At 34.3% G+C, this 19693-nt stretch overlaps 3 protein-coding genes across 3 annotated transcripts; 1 reads left to right on the top strand and 2 right to left on the bottom strand.

The window, feature by feature from the left end:
- Positions 1 to 2122: 2122 nt before the first annotated feature.
- Positions 2123 to 4675, bottom strand: LOC112790761 (uncharacterized). The gene has a single exon (XM_025833306.3). The coding sequence runs from the start codon at positions 3512 to 3514 to the stop codon at positions 2423 to 2425; it is 1092 nt and encodes a 363-aa protein (XP_025689091.1). The 5' UTR covers positions 3515 to 4675; the 3' UTR covers positions 2123 to 2422.
- Positions 4676 to 11917: 7242 nt separating this feature from the next.
- On the top strand, positions 11918 to 12795 carry LOC112790763 (uncharacterized). The gene has a single exon (XM_025833307.3). The coding sequence runs from the start codon at positions 11918 to 11920 to the stop codon at positions 12590 to 12592; it is 675 nt and encodes a 224-aa protein (XP_025689092.1). The 3' UTR covers positions 12593 to 12795.
- Positions 12796 to 13209: 414 nt separating this feature from the next.
- LOC112790764 (RNA polymerase II transcriptional coactivator KELP) lies at positions 13210 to 15174 on the bottom strand. Its single transcript, XM_025833308.3, has 2 exons — positions 14579 to 15174; positions 13210 to 13611 (listed from the first exon to the last, which is right to left on the bottom strand). The coding sequence occupies exons 1-2, from the start codon at positions 14946 to 14948 to the stop codon at positions 13517 to 13519; spliced, it is 465 nt and encodes a 154-aa protein (XP_025689093.1). The 5' UTR covers positions 14949 to 15174; the 3' UTR covers positions 13210 to 13516.
- Between the last annotated feature and the right edge of the window lie 4519 nt (positions 15175 to 19693).

The raw sequence follows: 19693 nt of genomic DNA, 5'->3' as shown, positions 1-19693 counted from the left end.
TTTCTTGAGCTAATGTGCGCAAACATAACCTCTGTAAGCAACCTCTGTCTTATAGTTGCGGCTCATTCCTAGCTAATGTATGTACTGATAATCTCTGTAAGGACACCACCTTACAGGTGCGACCCTCTATGGATGATGTATCCTTAGAAAGCAACTTCTCAGTGAAATTACCACCATACATTTGCTCGTTTTCACCAATAAACAACCATCTCAACTCGTTCTCAGTGTCAAACAATATCTCTGCTCATTTTCTTTCTTTTTTTTCTTCTATTTTTTCTTTTTTCAGTCTTTTACTTTATTATTCTCAATATATCAAATCTTGTTCGCACTATTCTCTGGCATTTCCCTAAATGTCTTATGAAAAGAGGATTGTATGATTCTCAACATAACTCTGTATTTCTAATGCTTTTAGAGGATCTTATTATTTTACTTTTCTTTTCTTACTTAATAAAAATAATGGCTTTAATACGAATATACTAATTTGATATACAAAAAATAGTTTCATTAAAGCTTTATTCTTTATCTTTTAGAAATTATATTTTAAACCTAAGCTTTTAAGTATTTTATTTTTAGCCCAATATTTTTAGAAAATATTAACTAAATCTCAGATATATTAATATTTACAAAAATAACCCAGAATTTTTATAGAATGCCCATTTACCTCTGAACTCTTACTTTTTACTCAAAATACTCCAAAACTTATATATTACAAAATCAACCTCAATCTTTTATCAAATTACAATTTTATTCTCAAAAATAATTGTGTTGGTGATAAAACAGCTCTCCAAAACCGAAACCTTTCTTGTGACTTTCTCCAAATTTTATACTTGATTTTTAATCCATTTTTGAGCTTTATGGTTATCGATTTTTCACAGTTTTACCATCAAACCTCATCAACATTTATCAATATCCCATATTGCAATAGCGCCAAAAGTCATCAATAATACCTCAGTTGTGCTGTTCTCACATGGTCGAACCATAGATCTCAAGAAAACAACAATAATTCAACAAACTTCAACATAAACTCAATCAAACTCAAATAATAATCAATCAAACTAATATTCACTTATCACATTCACATTTAATCAGAACAAAATTATCAACTCTTACCTTCATGCGAAAATCACAACAACCGAAACTCCAGAGAAGGTTTCTGACCAAATAATTGAAAAAGAAAACGTCAAAAAAAATCGACTACTCCATCTTTATCTTACTTGGTTGAACCATACAAGCTTGGAAGAGAGTTTTACTATCGATTTCTCCCGAACAAAAATAGCGTCAACGTGACGAAAAAGATACGAATACATTAATTGAATTAGATTTTTTATCGGAATTACAAAGTTTAAGAAATCGAACTCGAAAGTTTTTGAAGGGTCACGATTTCTTTCTTCTCACTCGACTTTATTTCTCTTTTTTCATCCAAAACAAAGCTTGCGCGGCTGAATGATGATGATTAATGGTGTTAATGATGATGCTTTAGTGGTTAAGTGATACGTGGAGTTGGATGTCAAACTTTAAGATTTATGAGACAACAATTTAAATTATAAATATTCTAAACGAATGATTATAAAAAAATAAATATATTAAAACATGAATAATAATATATGTAGTTTTATATATATATATATATATATATATATATATATATATATATATATATATATATATATATAATAAATATTTAAATAATATCACATATAAACAAAAATATTTAATAATAAAATAAAATTAGTCAAAAATAATCAAAATTTATGTTGGTGAATATTTATTAATTCTAATAATAATTAATAAATACTAAATAAAATAAATTTTAATTTTTTTTATCTTCCTATTATTACCCGCTATAAATGCCGGCTATAAATGCGTCAAAAAAAAATTTACCTTAAATAAATGAATATTACATTCTCTTGAAGACATTATAACATGAGCAATGCTAGGGGTCAATAATTTTTGTGATTGTTAGCCATCAACTAACCATCAATGATGATTTGATGGTGTGAGATTGGTATGAGATTTCATCCAATGGCTCACCTTCCTCTGCTGATTATATGCTGGCCAAAATTCAATAAAACTGCTAACTCCTAGACTTTTCCTTATAACATTCGCATACAAAACATAGAGGTGGCCATAAAGTAGTTAAACTGTATATAAAAGTTCATGAGTACTGGTCAGGGATGACAGCGGAGGTTGATCGCAGGATGCAATATAAACTAAATAATAAAAAGGATGAGGGGAGATGAAGAGGTCATTGGCCCCAACCCACTGAACATGATTTTTTTTTTTTTTTCTTAAGTTAACAAGCAAGCAAGCAACAAGGGGACGGGGTAGTGTTGTTGAGGTGCCTAGGTTCATTGTAGCGACAATTCCACATTCCAAAAAGGCAAAAAGCATAACGAAAGATGTATTGTTTACGAAGACAGAATCAAAGAGAAAGACAAGCAGGGCAATGGACTAAGCCATTTTCATTGCAATTAGGGCACCTTTCCTTGGAAGGAAGCTTGCAGCTGCCACCACAATCCAAACAAGGAACAAACCTGACTCCACCGCACCCTCCACACGCCTGCCTACCAAGGCCTCTCTCGACACCACTCGCATTCAGAATCCTTCTGAGTCGACCCGTCTCTTGCAGCTCCACCAACTCGCTCAACCCACCAACGTACCTTCCCTTCACGAAAACTCGAGGCAGCCGAACCTGCTCCTCTTCCCGCAGCACCTCCTTCAGCTCCCGAAGGAATTCACCGTGCAGTGACACGTCCCTCTCATCGATTACCACCCTCTGCCCTTCCAGAACCTCCCTCGCTCTGTTGCACTCCTCGTACGTCTTCCGAACTCCCCCCAGAGACGTTGTGTAAAGCACCACCGCCTCCTCTCCCCCCGGCGGGCACTTCTCCGGGAACGAACTCAGCGGGTCCCGACTTATCTTCTCGTATGCTGATTCCTTTTCTTCCTTTTGCCTCTCCATCCTGTCCCTCACTATGAAGATGTTGTCTTTCACCGGCTTGATTCTCACGCCTCCTTCTTCCGCTTCCTCTTCCTTTCCAGATGTTCTTATTGGTGCAGGCGGTGGTTGTTTATTGAACTCCTTTTTGTTCAACTTCCAGTTGGTGGTGACAGCTTTGGTCAACTCTGGCCTGGGTTTGGGGTTTAACTTGGCGTCTAATTCTTCCAATGTGTGGAACGACATGGTCTTGCGGGGCTGTGGATGTGGATTTAGCTTTTGTGGCGGTTCCTCGGGCGGTTGTAAGGGCTTGTTGAGGTCTTGGAGGGCTTTGCTAACTTCGTCCCATGATTGGGGAGCTTCGGTTGAATCAAGCATGTTGAGCTTGTGGAGAATAGGGGTGGGCACGTGGGTGGGGATGGGCTTCTCGTCCTGATGGGTTTGGGGAGTGTTGTTGAGGTGCTTGAGCCATGGCTCCTCTATGGCGTTAATGTCGAACACAGCGAAGCTCGTCGGTGCCGGACGGTATACGCCTGCGTTGGCGGGGTCGATACCCTTTGAGGAGGCGCACCCCATCTTTGTTTTTCTCAGCGAATGAATGTCTCAGGAGATAAGGTATACTACTCCACAGCATAGATATAGGAACAAAAGTAGAGTATGTAATAGGAGTTGCAGTCACACGGTAATTTAATGAATGAATAAGTGAGTGAGCAAGCTAAGCAAGTAAGCATATTTGTCCACTGACTAATCTTGTCCTATCTATCTATCCCACATCAATACTTATCATATTTTACTCTTGTGTATATAATTTAGGAGATTGTTATGGTACTTGTAAAAGAGAGTGTTTAATGTGTCCAAAAATATAAATATATAAAAATTAATATTTAATTTAAAAATATAAAAAAATAATTTTTAAATATTTAAAATTTATTATAAAAATAAATTAGACAAAATTTAAATATTAAGTAATAAACACCGCAAAATTCACTTAATGTCAATTTACAGAAATTATTATCCCGTATATATAGATATTAAAGCAGCCACACATATGATTGAACAAGGTAATGTAATCTCGTCTAATCTAATGATATAATTATATGGTGGGATACATGGAGATTGATAGATGCGTGGTGCGTGTTTTATGTAATGTAATATATTAGTAATTTAGTATGTGGCTTGGGAAGAGGGATGGGATTGTCATTGTTTGGTTTAGTTATATTATTGATTCGACAAAGCTTAGAGAACCTTACGATAATGTCTGGTGTTGGTGTTATTAACGTGGAGATAGCAAGCATCGCCGCTCGGAATAACGAATAGATGTTTGTTAGGTCATAATGTCGCGTTCAGTGGGAGTCTGCTTCAATCACACCTGTGGTTGTGGACTACTGCAACTTGTGTGGCCACTGCCCACTTCCAAGTTCCAATACATGCCGCTTTCGTTTTTTGTGCCATATCATTAATACATACAAATATCATGCATAGCATATCCACACCAAAACAAAACAAAAAGTTTCTTGTTATAAAATAACTAAATAAATAAATAAGAGAGAGGTAACAAATATAAAATATAAAATATAATTAGATAGCTTTAATAGTAATATTCTCTATAATTACTATTATAAAGGAGATAATTTATTTATATATTAATATATGTATAGTAGTAGTGTATTAAAGAAAGAGAGAGAGAAAAGTTTTGTATATAGATAATAGAGAGAGAAAATTATTGTTATTAATGTTGTATGCATATTGCCTGAGGATTAGCCTCCTATTTATAGGTATACAAAAGGTAATATTTTTAACATTCATTAAATTCAATCTCTCTTGAGAATGGACATCCATCTATTCAATCTTATCACAACACTCCCCATTGGATGTCCATTTAGGATTATTGCCTTGTTAAAACCTTACTAAAAAAATCCAGTGGGAAAAAAACCTTAGTGAAGAAAAAAGAGTACAATATTCTTTAGTGATGGGGACTGCCTCATTAAAAATCTTGTCAAAAAAAACCCAATGGAAAAAAACCTGACCAAGGAAAAAAGAGTACAGTCTCCCCCTCTTGCCGACATCATTTAATGTCTCGAAATCGGCGCATCCCAATCTCATGTACCAATCTTTCAAAGGAGGATTTTGGGAGTGACTTTGTTAATAAATCTGCCAGATTGTCACTTGAACGGATCTGTTGGACATCAATTGTCCCTTGATTTTGAAGATCATGAGTGAAGAAGAATTTGGGAGAAATATGCTTTGTTCTATCGCCTTTGATGTATCCACCTTTAAGTTGAGCAATGCATGCTGTATTATCTTCAAACAGGACAGTTGGAGCTATCTTATGATCAATCAATCCACATGATGACAGAATATATTGAATCAGGCTCCTCAGCCAAAAGCACTCGCGACTAGCTTCATGAATTGCTAGTATTTCAGCATGATTAGAGGAAGTTGCTGCTATTGTCTGTTTCGTGGACCTCCATGATATAGCTGTACCACCATATGTAAATAGGTATCCTGTTTGAGATCTCCCTTTATGTGGATCAGACAAGTATCCGGCATCTGCATAGCCAACTAGTTGTGACTTGGATCCATAGGGATAAAACAATCCCATATCAACCGTTCCATGAAGATATCGAAAAATTTGTTTGATTCCACTCCAATGGCTTCTGGTTGGAAAGGAACTATATCTTGCTAGTAAATTCACCGCGAATGATATGTCAGGTCGCATATTATTAGCAAGATACATTAGCGCTCCAATGGCACTAAGATATGGTACTTCAGGACCAAGGATATCTTCATTCTCTTCTTTAGGACGGAATTGATCATTTTCCACATCTAAAGATCTTACGATCATTGGGGTACTCAAAGGATGTGATTTATCCATATAGAATCTTTTTAAGATCTTCTCTGTGTATGTCGCTTGATGAATAAAGATCCCATTTCTTGTATGCTCGATCTGCAGGCCGAGACAAAATTTAGTCCTTCCAAGATCTTTCATCTCAAACTCTTCTTTCAGAGTTTTTATAATTGTTGTTATCTCTTCAAGAGTCCCAATGATATTTAAATTATCAACATACACCGCAATTATAATGAATTCAGATGCGGTTTTCTTTATGAAAACACATGGACAGATATCATCATTCTTGAATCCATTTTTGGCCAGATACTTAGTAAGACGATTATACCACATTCGTCCAGATTGCTTTAGACCATATAAAGATCTTTGCAATTTGACTGAGTATAACCCTTGCGAATATTCATTGGATGGTTTAGATATCTTTAGTCCTTCAGGGACTTTCGTATAGATATCCCGATCTAATGAGCCATATAAATAGGCTGTTACCACATCCATTAAATGCATATGCAGTTTATGATATGCAGATAAACTGACCAAATAACGCAATGTTATCGCATCCACTACAGGGGAATACGTTTCTTCATAATCTATACGGGCCTTTGTGAAAAAGCTTGTGCCATAAGTCGGGCTTTATAGCGCACAACTTCATTTTTCTCATTTCGTTTTCTTACAAATACCCATCGGTATCCAACAGGTTTTACATCTTCAGGTGTACGGACTACAGGTCCAAAGACTTCACGTTTTGCAAGTGAGTCTAATTTAGCTTTCATGGCTTCTTTTCATTTTGGCCAATCATTCCTTTGTCGACATTCTTCGACTGATCTTGGCTCAAGATCCTTACTTTCATGCATGATATTTAATGCCACATTATATGCAAATATTTCATTGACAATTGTCTTATTTTGGTCCCATTTCTCTCCTATAAAGACATAATTTATCGAGATCTCGTCATTTTCACAATTTTCAGGTACCTGAACGTCTTCTGGCGTTAACATTATATCAGAATTTTGGACAACTGCAGGTGTCTCTACTATATCTTTTTCAACAGGAATTGTATTTACCTCTTTTCTCTTTCGAGGATTTTTATCTTTAGAACTGACAGGCCTGCCACGCTTCTGGAGTATATTTGCTTCAATGGCTATTTGTCCTACTGGGACATCAATTTGAATTGAGGCATTTTCTGTCCTGCCACGCTTCTGGCGTGAATTTACTTCAGTGGCTACTTGTCCTACTGGGACATCAATTCGAATTGGGAAATTTTTCGCTAGTATATAAGATTTGGTTATCCTCTTTGTATCAAAAAATGCATCAGGCAATTCATTTGCTATTCTTTGCAAATGTATAATCTTTTGAACTTCTAGTTCACATTGCCCTGATCGAGGATCTAAATGCATCAACGATGATGCATTCCAATTAAGTTCCTTTTCAGGAAGCTTATTCTCTCCCCCTAATATTGGAAATTTTGATTCATCAAAATGACAATCCGCAAATCGGGCTTTAAATACATCTCCCTTTTGTATCTCAAGATACCTCACTATAGAAGGAGAATCATATTCAACATATATCCCCAATTTTCTTTGGGGTCCCATTTTGGTGCGATTAGCTGGTGCAATGGGAACATATATTGCACACCCAAATATTCTTAAATGGGAAACATTTGGCTGCTGGCCAAAAGTTAATTGCATAGGAGAGAACTTATGATAACTCGTTGGCCTCAAACGAATAAGTGATGTGGCATGTAAAATAGCATGCCCCCAAACCGAAGTTGGGAGATTTGTTCTCATAAGTAAGGGTCTAGCAATCAATTGGAGGCGCTTAATAAGTGATTCTGCTAACCCATTTTGTGTGTGAACATAAGCTACTGGATGTTCAACACTTATTCCATTAGCCATACAATAAGCATCAAAAGCTTGGGAAGTAAATTCACCAACATTATCAAGGCGAATTGCTTTGATTGGATTTTCTGGAAATTGTGCTTTTAATCGAATAATTTGAGACAGTAATCTCGCAAACGCCAAGTTGCGAGAAGCAATAAGCACACATGTGACCATCTCGAAGATGCGTCTATTATGACCATAAAATATCTAAAAGATCCACATGGTGGATGAATAGGTCCACATATATCACCTTGAATCCTTTCTAGGAATTCAGGGGACTCAAATCCAATCTTTATTGGTGATGGCCTTAAAATTAATTTTCCTTGAGAACATGCAGCACAACAAAATTCACTAGTTTTAAGAATCTTCTGGTTCTTTAGTGAATGTCCATGGGAGTTTTCAATAATTCTCCTCATCATGGTTGTTCCCGGATGACCCAATCTATCATGCCAAGTTATGAACTCATTTGGGCTAGTAAACTTCTGGTTTACAATGGCATGTGATTCAATTGCATTAATCTTGGTATAATATAACCCAGATGAAAGTGAGGGCAACTTTTCTAATATAACCTTTTTATTTGAATCATGAGTTGTGATACATAATTACTCATGACTTCCCTCATTCATAGTCTCAATATGATATCCATTTCGGCGAATATCTTTGAAACTCAACAAGTTTCTTAGAGACTTGGTAGACAATAGTGCGTTATTTATTATAAATTTTGTTCCTCCAGAAAACAAAATTATAGCTCTTCTGGAGCCTTCTATCACATTGCCCAAGCCAATAATAGTATTAACATACTCTTCTTTTGGCACAATATGGGTAAAATATATATCACTTTTAAGAATAGTGTGCGAACTTGCACTATCCGCAAGCCAAATATCTTCAGAATATGTCCTTGCCATTTTTCTTCAAAAACAAATGATAATAATAATAAAATGAGTAGAAGTACATGCATAGTAAAATTATTCACATGAATACTTAACAAACTCATACACATATCAAACTATTCCATCATTGATCAAATAGCCAATATTTCTTTCAGAATCCTTAAAGAAATTAGATACATCATAATGAGTGGTGAAATTTTCATCATTTGAAACAAAATTTGTTTCCTTTCCTTTGTCATCCCTTTTCAAGAATGCTTGATAAAGATCAATTAGGTGCCTTGGGGTACGACAGGTACGTGACTAATGGCCCTTTCCACCACAACGGAAGCATTTATCCTCAATTGATTTACTTTGCCCATTATTTCTTTCTTTATCCCACTTCTGGTGAGATCCTTTCTTATAAACATAATTTCTTTTCCTTCCATAATTTTTCTTGTTATCAAAATCTTGCCATTTACCTCTTCTGGGATTATAATTTGCCGCATTTACTTCAAGAAATGGGGAGGCACCAGCTAGGCGCGCTTCATGATTTCTCAAAAGTAACTCATTGTTGCGTTCAGCAACAAGAAAGCAAGAAATTAACTCAGAATATTTTTAAATTATTTTTCTCGATACTGCTGCTACAGGAGCACATTCGAGAGGCATGGAAGGCCGAGAAAATTTTCTCTAACATATCGAGCTTGAGGAAGTATCACCATTTTTTCATGATTATACCTTTTTCAAGGTCTTTCCACAGATCTGCAGGATCTTTTAATGTGGGATATTCATTTTTCAATCATACTTCAAGATGACGACAAAGAAAAAATATGGCTTTATCTTTATCCTTCTGGGATATATTATTTTCAGCTTCAATGGTATCTTCAAGATCTCAAAATGGATTTCAGCATCTAATATTCATGGTAAATAATTATTTCTAGATATATCAAGAGCATTATATTCAAGATGAAAGAGATTCGACATAATAAAAATTTGTTACCTGGAGTCTTCCTAAAATTTGATCAGAGTCTCGTGCTAATAACGTGTTATAAAATAACTAAATAAATAAATAAGAAAGAGGTAACAAATATCAAATATAAAATATAATTAGATAGCTCTAGTAGTAATATTCACTATAATTACTATTATAAAGGAGATAATTCATATATATATTAATATATGTATAGTAGTAGCGTATGAAAGAAAGAGAGAGAGAAAGACTATTTTACCCTTAAAAAAATTCTTCTCTCTCCCCACTAACTCCTAATCCCCTTCAACATAATCACATACTTTTTCTCTCTTTCTTTCTCCATACTCCTACTCTCACTCACCAAATTACCACTAATTAAAGTGGAGAGAGAAAGAGAATCCCAGAGATGTTTGGCGTTGAGATGGGTGAGAGGAGAAGTGGAATTAGAGTGGAAAGCATTGTGATTGGAGGAGGGTATTCAATTGGGAGGCCTTCGAATTCATCCTCGTCCAGAAATCAAAGGTGGTGAGCGGCAATTTCGGGAGATCGGAGAGTGTGGGTTTGGGATCGGGTTGGGGATCGATGGGGTTAGGAGGAGTGAGGTCAGTTGTGAAAGGTTGGAAAGGTGGAGAGTAGAGAGTGGTGGGATCGATAGAAGTGTCTTCGAATTTCTTGTCTTCAACTTTGAATCCCTCAACATGACAGTGCTATGACGTGTTCTGGGAAGGGAGAGGCGCCGCTTATAGTGGCTGCTGGCTTTCGACGAACGGCGACGGTGGGTGGCAGTTGAAAGGAAGAGGAAGAAGAAAATAAGGGGAGGAAGAAAGAGGGTAGAACCGGCGCACTGAGGGCGGCAACGACTAGAGGTTGATGGCAGTAGGTTCTTGTACCATCACTTCCTTCTTCTTCTTTTTGTTCTTCCTTTTTTATTTTTATTTTTTTGGTATTTTTGAAGAACATAAATTGATAAACACCATTTCTTTGTTTTTTGATTTTTTTTAATTTCTGTTGCTGCTGATTTTAGATCTGAAGTTGCGATTGATGATTGTTGAATTGTTGTTAAATTTAAAATTTCTGTTGATTTATTTTGTGGATGTTGTTGCTAGTGTTCATTTTGTTGTTGTTGCTAAAAGTGTGTTGATGTTGCTGAATTTGTTGCTAAATTTGTTGTTGCTATTGCTGAATTTAGTTTTTAGGTGGATGATAGTGATTTAGAGATAAAGAAGGTGTGATGGTTATGGTGGTAGTGGTGATGGCCATAAGGAAAGAAAGAGGGAGAGGGACAGAGATGCTTAAGAATGATGAAGATGATGCAGAAGTTAATGATGAGAGTAAGGAGGATTTTTGGTTTTTAATTTATATTTTGTCTCATTCTTTTGGGCCTCTTAATCATTTGCTTCAGCCCAGCCCAAATACTGAAATCAGTTCTCATAATCAGCACAATGAAATACTTTAAAAAAAAAAAGAACAACTATCAGAACAATGAAATCCTGTCCATTCGTTAAACAGTATGATCTCTCTCAAAAAGAGCTTCCCAGCTATGTTTTTTATGCCTTCTTTTTTATCCCCTATGACTAATAGATGTGCTATCAGGTTCCTGTTAATCACGGTGTTTAATTATATTGTTTATCTTGTTCCCGCAATCATTTTAGGGTTTAGGTGAAGTGTCAAAACTACCATCTTTTAGTTCTTAATGTGTTGATCCCAATGTCAATGACACGCTTGATTATCCTAATTTAGACTTCTTGTGTCACGGGCCATATACAGAAACGGTGGTCCGTGAATAACTAGCAACCAGTTTTTAATATTTATAGCGAATGTTCTTGATGCCAAATTGCCCATACATTCAACGAACCCATTTGCTGCGGTGATTGATTCAAGTTTAATTACCATTTCCTTAATTCCTTCCCCCCTTATCCACCAGGTGGGCAAGTCAAGACAAAAACAAGGGAATATACTTAGTTTAGAATTCAAAATGACAAAATTAACAAATAATTCAGTAACCATTCTTGTGATATCAGTGTAATTAGGTTTGAACTCCGACTATTATTTGAAATGTGAAGAATGGCAATTGGAGGGAGAGGTGTATACTGTATTGAAAAGCCTGTGCCGATATTTGAAATGTTTGTTTCGTTGCTAATATTAAATTTGAGAATGTAGCATCTTCTTGTGTTGTTTTCCCTTTGGATGAGTTAGCAAGGATCCAATAACTTCGTCAAAACAAATTCCCCCAACGGTACAATTTCACATGGACGCCGCTAACATCCTAACATAAGATACATACATGCATACAAATAAACAATTCCACCAAAGCACAGTAACGTGCCATCACATAACAACTACTAGTGCAAGTTTCAAACTTTTTATATATATTAGGGGAAAACGTTGATCTTGAAAGAATCACTGAAAACTTAGATAATGGGGAATTGCTCCATTAAGGGTACCACTGGAGAATGCCACCATACTATCCGTATCCTGAGTGATAGTGGTGCCATTTTACAGTTCAAAGGTCCTAAAACTGTTGGCCAAGTGCTCCAGCATTACCCAGGCTATGGTGTTTTCCTCTGGGGTCATCCCTCAACACCATTGCAGGTCCATGAGACCTTAGCCTATGGTATTTTCTATTACCTTCTTCCCCTGAAGGAGAAAGCCCCGGCGGAGGACCAGATACCTAGTAATGGGGTTTCAGCACAAGGGGAAGGCCAAGAGCTTCTTCAATGGTCAGAGGTTGAGTCAAAGAAGAGCGATGATACTGAGCAACCTAATAAGTTGCTGTGTGCTGAAGGGGCATGCAATTATGTCCAGAACTTGTCTCCCGGGTCAGCTCTTGAAGTGCTGCCTTCGGCTAAGAATGGGGTGTGGAGAGTGAAGCTGGTGATTGGCACAAGGCAGCTAGAGGAGATTTTGTCGGAGCAGGTGAACACGGAGGCGCTGATCGAGAAGATGAGGATGGCTGCAAGTAGTAGCCCTACAAGGAGCAGAACCATGGCCACTTGGAAAGTTGGGTGGAAGCCAACACTCTTCCATACATTGTTGGCACCTATTTCCCGTGCAAGAATCACTGCTTCAGAGTATAGCTTTGGTTCGGGTTAAGGAATGGTTTCATCAGCTTCCAGCTGTTTATAACAATCCATCAAGAGGAGCACTTTGTGAGTATTTTAGATCTTTCCCAACAAGATCTAGAAGTTCTAGGTTAATCTAAGCTTGGGGTCTTGTGTTTTTCACGACCTGTCCAAAATATCAATGAAATGTTATGATTATGAATGCCAAAGAATGTTAGACACTTGACATTTCTACATTGTGTATCTATAACTACTTTCCGCACCACGGCATGAAAGTTGTTAAATATTAAATCTTCTGCATGTAATAAAAATACCATGAAATAAACAATGATCGGCAACCAAAGACTCATAACACTGGAAGGGCAACAACTGTTTAGCAGAGTTTATAGGTTTCAAAATCTTATCTTCAAGACTGCTATATTCAGTAAGCAAAGTGATGAAAGGTACTGTGCCAAGAAAGCAAGGTGTAAGGTAGCGAATGAGAGTTCCATAAGTGTTGCTTGTAAAGCAAAATTGACTCTTTCTACTTAATGCTATCTTTTTGGCAGAAACTCTAATCAGAATGCTGCCAAAATTGAACCCAAAACATAGCAAAGAACTAACATAAACAAGCCACTATCTAGCCAAACCACAGAAATCAAATGGATATTGCAGGAAACAACACAAGATAATTGAATATAATGTAAAGTACTAGCATTCATTTTTGGCCTTTTGCCTAACTTCAGAGTCTTCCTGAAAATAGCTACAAGGATTCCAATAGCAGTAATTTAAACAGTACATAATTCACAGTGATTACAAGCCCCAAAACAAAATGACCCCATGATGCAGAATATTTGCCAAAATAAAAGAGCAAAAAAGCGCTACATCGCTTGAGTTGAAATGTCAGCTGTCTTCATGGCCCATGGGGAGTGAGGTGAATACTTTGTTTGACATGCAAGCGGACTTGAAGAGACATTTATATGTTGCCGGACTGCATTTTCTTAATGGCCTTTTCTATAGCAGGCACATTTTTCTTGAAGGCTGACCATTGCTCCTCTGTCAAACTTATTCCTGAAACACAACCAAAATTAGAATTTGAGAAAATCGCCTCGAGATAATTATTAATAATTAGTACTATGTATCTGCTGAATAAAGAAATGAAAATTGATGAAGATATTCAGCTTAGCAGTATACAAGGCCAAAATGCAACTATGATGAGTGCATCAAAGATGCACTTGCTATTGCTAATACTAGTACATCGGAGAATTCTGAATTGGTTAGTTTAAATAGCCCCGTACTCTGGAACAAGGGAGTATCCCGAATAATAAACCAAAATCCCCTACACGATTAGTTACAAATGCCTTTTGACAAGCATTTGCTGCAATAGGACGTGTAAACCAAAAACCTATTAATAGATAAGAACACATTCCAACTAATTCCCAAAAGATATAAATTTGGATCAAATTCGAACTAGTAACTAATCCCAACATTGAAGCATTAAAAAAACTCATATAAGCAAAAAATCTCAAATATCCTTGATCGTGAGACATATAATTATCACTATAAATAAGAACCAAAATGCCAACAGTAGTGATTAATATTAACATAATAAGGGTAACAAGGCCAAAATGCAACTATCAGTATCGCTTATCACTTATCAGTAGCAGAAACAACAAAGCATACTTTCTAGATTCGATATGACAGAAACACTTTCAGATAAAACCAGTTCATACGGTAAAAGAACTTGTCATCTATTCTCAAATGAGCATCAGAGCATTACAACAGCAAGCCTCAAGTTAATAAACACTACTTAGAACTCCAACCAAGGGTTTCTTAGGAACCATGTGTATAAAAAGAATGCTAAACTCCATGAACAACTAGCAAGACCATATCATCTATTGCTTATTAGGAAAGAATGTTTTCAGAAATTAAATCATCATAAGTGGGTTGGTTCCCCTTCGAGGTAAGTAGCTAGAAAAAAAATATATGGGTATTTGGAAAATAAAAATGAAACCTTTGAGAGAAATAGGAGAAGTACCTTTAGAGGTAGGGAGTTCCTTGCCGTCCTTTCGATAATACTCGCGAATGGAGACCAAAGTTTTGCCTCGGAAGTCCTGAACGGTGACCCTTCTCCTCTCAGAGAGCTTGCAGATGATGAGATCGCCGTCGTCATCGTACTCCGGCTTGTTGTGATCTGCTTCAGGTTCAGGTTGGCGCTGCTTCTCGTCGAGGAATGCTTGAACGACCTGCTTGACGAAGGCTTTGAGGGGCGGCTGGGAGAGGTCGAGGCCGAGATGGGTGGAAGCCTGCTTCCGAATCTTCGACTCTGTCATCTCATCCATGTTGGATCCTTCTAGAATCGTCCGCACCGTTTCCTCAATCCTCTCTTTCGATTCCGCGTCCTCCATTCCCTTCTCTCTCTCTCTCTCTCTCTCTCTGTGATGACCGCAGAAGTGCAGTTTACGGTGACTGACACTGCAACTTAAATCACCATACTCTACCCACTGCTTTAAATAAGGGTAGGTTCAGCATTCCGCATGTATTTCTCCCTCTAGATTATTGTTATGGTTTTTGTTTTTTTTTTTAAGATTTTCCTCTTTGTTATCATTTTTTTATTTGTTTATAAAATAATAATATCGAATAATGAATACTATGATTTATAGCTTGCAAAATCTTAAATGAATTAAATTTTAAAGTGGTCTTTAAAATTTTATTTGAATTTTAAAATTAAAATTTAGATCTTTTAAATTTTAAATTTTTATCTTAAAATAAAATGTAATTTTTTATCTTTAAATTTTTTTATATTTTTTTTGTCTTCTACTTATAAAATAAATGATAAAAGATTATACTTTTTTTTCTAAAATAAAATTTAAAATTTAAACCAAATCTTTAAAATTAATAGTTATCTGAATATGTTTTTGAAATTATATTTTGAAATTCATAATAGTTCCTAAAATACTTTCCGTCAAAAGCTTAAGTCGGATTTATTTTTGCTACAGTGCCATGCTAATGTGGCTATGAAAACATCTTTTTGACAAATTGGTTTCTTTTTTTTCTTTTTAAAACCCTAATTCCTAAATGATTTTCAATATCTGTCAAACCTTTTATTGTAAGAAAATGTTGAATATCAACGAATTTATTAAAAAATTCACCGATAATATATTTACTGTTGGAATAAATTCGACGGTATATATCTCGCCAGTAATTATTTATCGACAGATTTTTTCGTCTCTCAGTCCGCTAATTACCGACAGATTTAGCAGTAAATATTAACTTTTAGTTGGCAAAATTTTAGAGTTTGTTACCATCAGATTTATCCCCCGGTACGGTAATCTTAAATTTTATTTTTTGAAAAAAAAAAATTAAAAATTTAATATATAATTTTAAATGTTTAAATTCAATCATTTTAGACACCAAAAAAAAAAAAGACACCAAAAAAAAATTCAATCATTTTTAAAATAATAAAATTCAAATTTTATAATTTTCATAATACTTTACCTATGATTTTTCGTTAAAAGTTTACAAATAAGTTCACACATCAAAATTTAAGAATAAAGAAGAAAAATAATAATTACTCATGTATGAAACAAAAAGTAGCACTATAAACATATACTCTAAATCTAGAAAAGATGAACTTATATAAGGTTCGATATGAAAAAAAAAAAGATACCTCATGGTAGCTAAGTAAATTGCATAATTGAAGCTCTTTAGACAATAAAATATTAAAAAAAAATAATTATAAAAATAGTATATCTATTTAAGATTTCAAGTAATCTACTAACACGCATATGTATATCTCTCATATGTATAGGCGCATTTTTTGAAATAGCAGCCTGTACACATTCAATTACAAACTACAAATATAATAGTCACCAAAAAAAAAACTACAAATATAATCAACACACAAATTATAATTAAATAAACAAATCAAGGTCTATATATTCAAATGAGTAAATTGCAATAAACTTAATAAAATAACAACAATCAATTTAGCAAAATTAATTCAAAAAATTAACAACAATCAATAATAAGTCAATAATTAACTTAAAAAATTAACAAGCTAAAATTAACTCAAACAATTAACAACAATCAATATTAGTTAACTCAAAAAATAATTAACTCAGACAATAATAAATTTAGAAAAATAACAATCATCTAAAATACCATCAACTCAAAATAAAATCTAAATTATATTCTACCTAATCTAACATTATTTAATTTCTAATTACACTAAATTAATATAATAAACCCTAATCATACACTTCGTTAAAAAAATTTAATTAATAATTTAATAAAATACCTAACAAAATTCTAAACAAACAAAAATAATTGAAAAATACAAAAACTATAGATATGCGATATTTTTTTGGTTAAGTAATATAATGATTGGTTCTGTGTACTTTTATCTAAACATGGTAACAAGATTAAATGTACTTATTAAGAATAAATATTTAAATTAATCCTAAAGAAAATTTTAAATTAATATTTTGATCTTCAACAAATTTTGTTATTTTAGAAGTCTTTGAAATAGAACTATCCTTTATAAGAAGGATAACTTTTTCTTATAATGGTATTTATTAGAAATCTAATTATTTTATAATAAAATTTGTTAAGAACTTATTTGTTCGATAGACGAATTAAGTACGATTTTAATCTCTAAAATTTAGGTCGAAAATTTTATTTGTTTTCAACCTTTTTTTTGCATTTGAATTCGTCCCTAAAATCTAACTTAATTTTAAAATCATTATCTTAGACAAAATACCCTTCTTCTTCATGGGAATTAAAAAAAAAAAAACTCTCTCCCTCCATGATTCAAGAAAAATATAAAACCTCCGAGGAATCTTTGCCTCCTTGCTGTACTCAAAACTGTGCCACCCTCGTCATATTGCTTTGGCCATCGCTCCATTCTATTGCATCGCCTTGTGTGTGAATCCCCCTCTCAATGCCTGTTTAATCTATTGTTGCCCGCAAAAATCTTACAAACGAAATCCCCTTAATACGCCACCCACGGCAGAAGAAAGTGGGCAAAGAAGCAGCAGAGATATGGCCGAAAAGGAGAGCAGATAGGCGAGTAGACAAGCGGGGACAACGACGTGAGCAGGCAAAGACGCTGAACAACGAAACAGGCGGGTAGATATGTTGGTGGCAGCTACACGAGCAGTCAAACACTGACAGCAATAACGTGGGCGGATAGATACGTGGGCGGCGATGGTATGAGTCATCCTCTTCTCATCGCATGGCCTTTAGCATTGCTCGCGCACGGTGGTCTAAGTTGTCTTCTTTTTGTTGTTATTTGTTGCTAATTCTTCTTCTTCAATCTTTGTAAGTTGTTGTTTTTTATTTTTCTTATTCTTCTTCTTGTTAATTGCATAGATGTTCAGTTTTTGTCTGAAATTGTTTTGATTTGTGTTTTGATTTGAGATCGTCTGAAATTTGAAAGTGAAAAAATAGTGAATCTATAACAAAAGTGAGAAAAAATGTGATTCTATGCAAGAGTATTTTTATACAAATTGAGAAAAATAATGATTTTAAAATTAAGTTAAACTTTAAAGACAAATTAAAATGAAAAAAAAATTAAGAAGGAATAAAATTTTCAGTTTAAACCTTAAAAACCAAAATTATACTCAATCCTTCAATAGACATTAAGGTAGCATTTGGTAGAGATAAAGACCGAAAGCCAATGACTAAGTGTGTGTTTGGATTACAATTTGCAAACGGGAGTTTGAATAAAATTGATTTTGCAAACTTGATTTTGATGAAAAGTAAGTTTGTGTTAAGTGATTTATGTTTGGCAATATTTATATCAAAATAGATTATAGTAAAATAAATGTTGTTTGGATTACACTATTCAAAATCACTTTTAGATACAAAATTACTAAAATAGACATAACTTAAATAATTTTTGTATATTATTTTAATTTAGATATTTAAATAGATCTTATTAATTAATTCTATAATAAAATTAATATTTATACACTAAAATAAAAATAATATATAAAAATTGGCAAAATATACTTTTAATTAAAACTAACAAAATATAAATTTTAGAGAGTACTAAAAATAATAAAAAAATTAAATATTTATTTTGGTAGTAATTAAAATAAATCAAAAAAATTTTATGATATTTTTTATATAGTATATTTTTAGTACTCTTAGTACTATTTTTTAGTATGTTATAATTTTTTATTATTATTATTTACAATTAATTTTTTGTTTAATTTATTTTCTTAATAGGATCAATATATTATATTAAAAAAATAAAAATAATACAAAAAAATTATGATTATAAAAGTGTATAATATCAAATAAATAATTAATAAAAAAAATAGTAAATAATAGAAAAAGATAGTTCATATAAACAAAAATAATATAAATAATACAATAGTATGCATAAAGGATAAAATTGGTAAAAGATAAATAAAGATTGAGTATTGATGGCTAAAAGCCTGTTGGTGAAACGTAGAAGCTTAAAATTGTTGCTTCTTAAAAACGTGGTTTTGAATGCTGTTAATACCCTGCCCAATAATAAAGGCCCATGATCAAGCAAAAGGTCTAATCCAAAGGGTTGAACCTCACCCAGTACCAATCTTTGTCTTATGAAGTCGGTACTCACCACGACTTGCTCTAAAGAAGTCGGGTACGAGGGTTAGTGATGAGCGGATAATTTATACGCTTTTTGGCATTATTTTTAGGTAGTTTTTAGTAAGTTCAAGCTACTTTTAGGGATGTTTTCATTAGTTTTTATGTTAAATTCACATTTCTGAACTTTACTATGAGTTTGTGTGTTTTTCTGTGATTTCAGGTAAATTTTGGCTGAAATTAAGGGACTTGAGAAAAACTCTGAAAAAGGCTGATAAAAGGATTGCTGATGCTGTTGGAATCTGACCTCCCTGTACTCGAAATAGATTTTCTGGAGCTACAGAACTCCAATTGGCGCGCTCTCAACGGCGTTGGAAAGTAGACATCCAGAGCTTTCCAAAAATATATAATAGTCCATACTTTATTCGGAAATTTACGACGTAACTTGGCGTTGAACGCCAAGTACATGCTGCTGTCTGGAGTTAAACGCCGAAACACGTCATGATCCGGAGTTGAACGCCCAAAACACGTTATAACTTGGCGTTCAACTCCAAGAAAAGCCTCAGCTCGTGGA

The sequence above is a fragment of the Arachis hypogaea genome, chromosome 3 (assembly GCF_003086295.3).
Source record: "Arachis hypogaea cultivar Tifrunner chromosome 3, arahy.Tifrunner.gnm2.J5K5, whole genome shotgun sequence".
Taxonomy (NCBI): Eukaryota; Viridiplantae; Streptophyta; class Magnoliopsida; order Fabales; family Fabaceae; genus Arachis; species Arachis hypogaea.
The sequence above is the reverse complement of the archived record's forward strand: the minus strand, read 5'-3'. Positions and strand labels throughout refer to the sequence as shown.

What these genes read in the sequence shown, in the direction of transcription:
- LOC112790763 (XM_025833307.3), top strand. Translation starts at nt 11,918, where the DNA reads ATGGGGAATTGCTCCATTAAGGGTACCACTGGAGAATGCCACCATACT.
- LOC112790764 (XM_025833308.3), bottom strand. Translation starts at nt 14,948, where the DNA reads ATGGAGGACGCGGAATCGAAAGAGAGGATTGAGGAAACGGTGCGGACG. An exon ending in GGAACTCCCTACCTCTAAAG is followed by an intron (nt 13,612 to 14,578) that starts GTACTTCTCCTA and finishes GTTGTGTTTCAG; the next exon opens with GAATAAGTTTGACAGAGGAG.
- LOC112790761 (XM_025833306.3), bottom strand. Translation starts at nt 3,514, where the DNA reads ATGGGGTGCGCCTCCTCAAAGGGTATCGACCCCGCCAACGCAGGCGTA.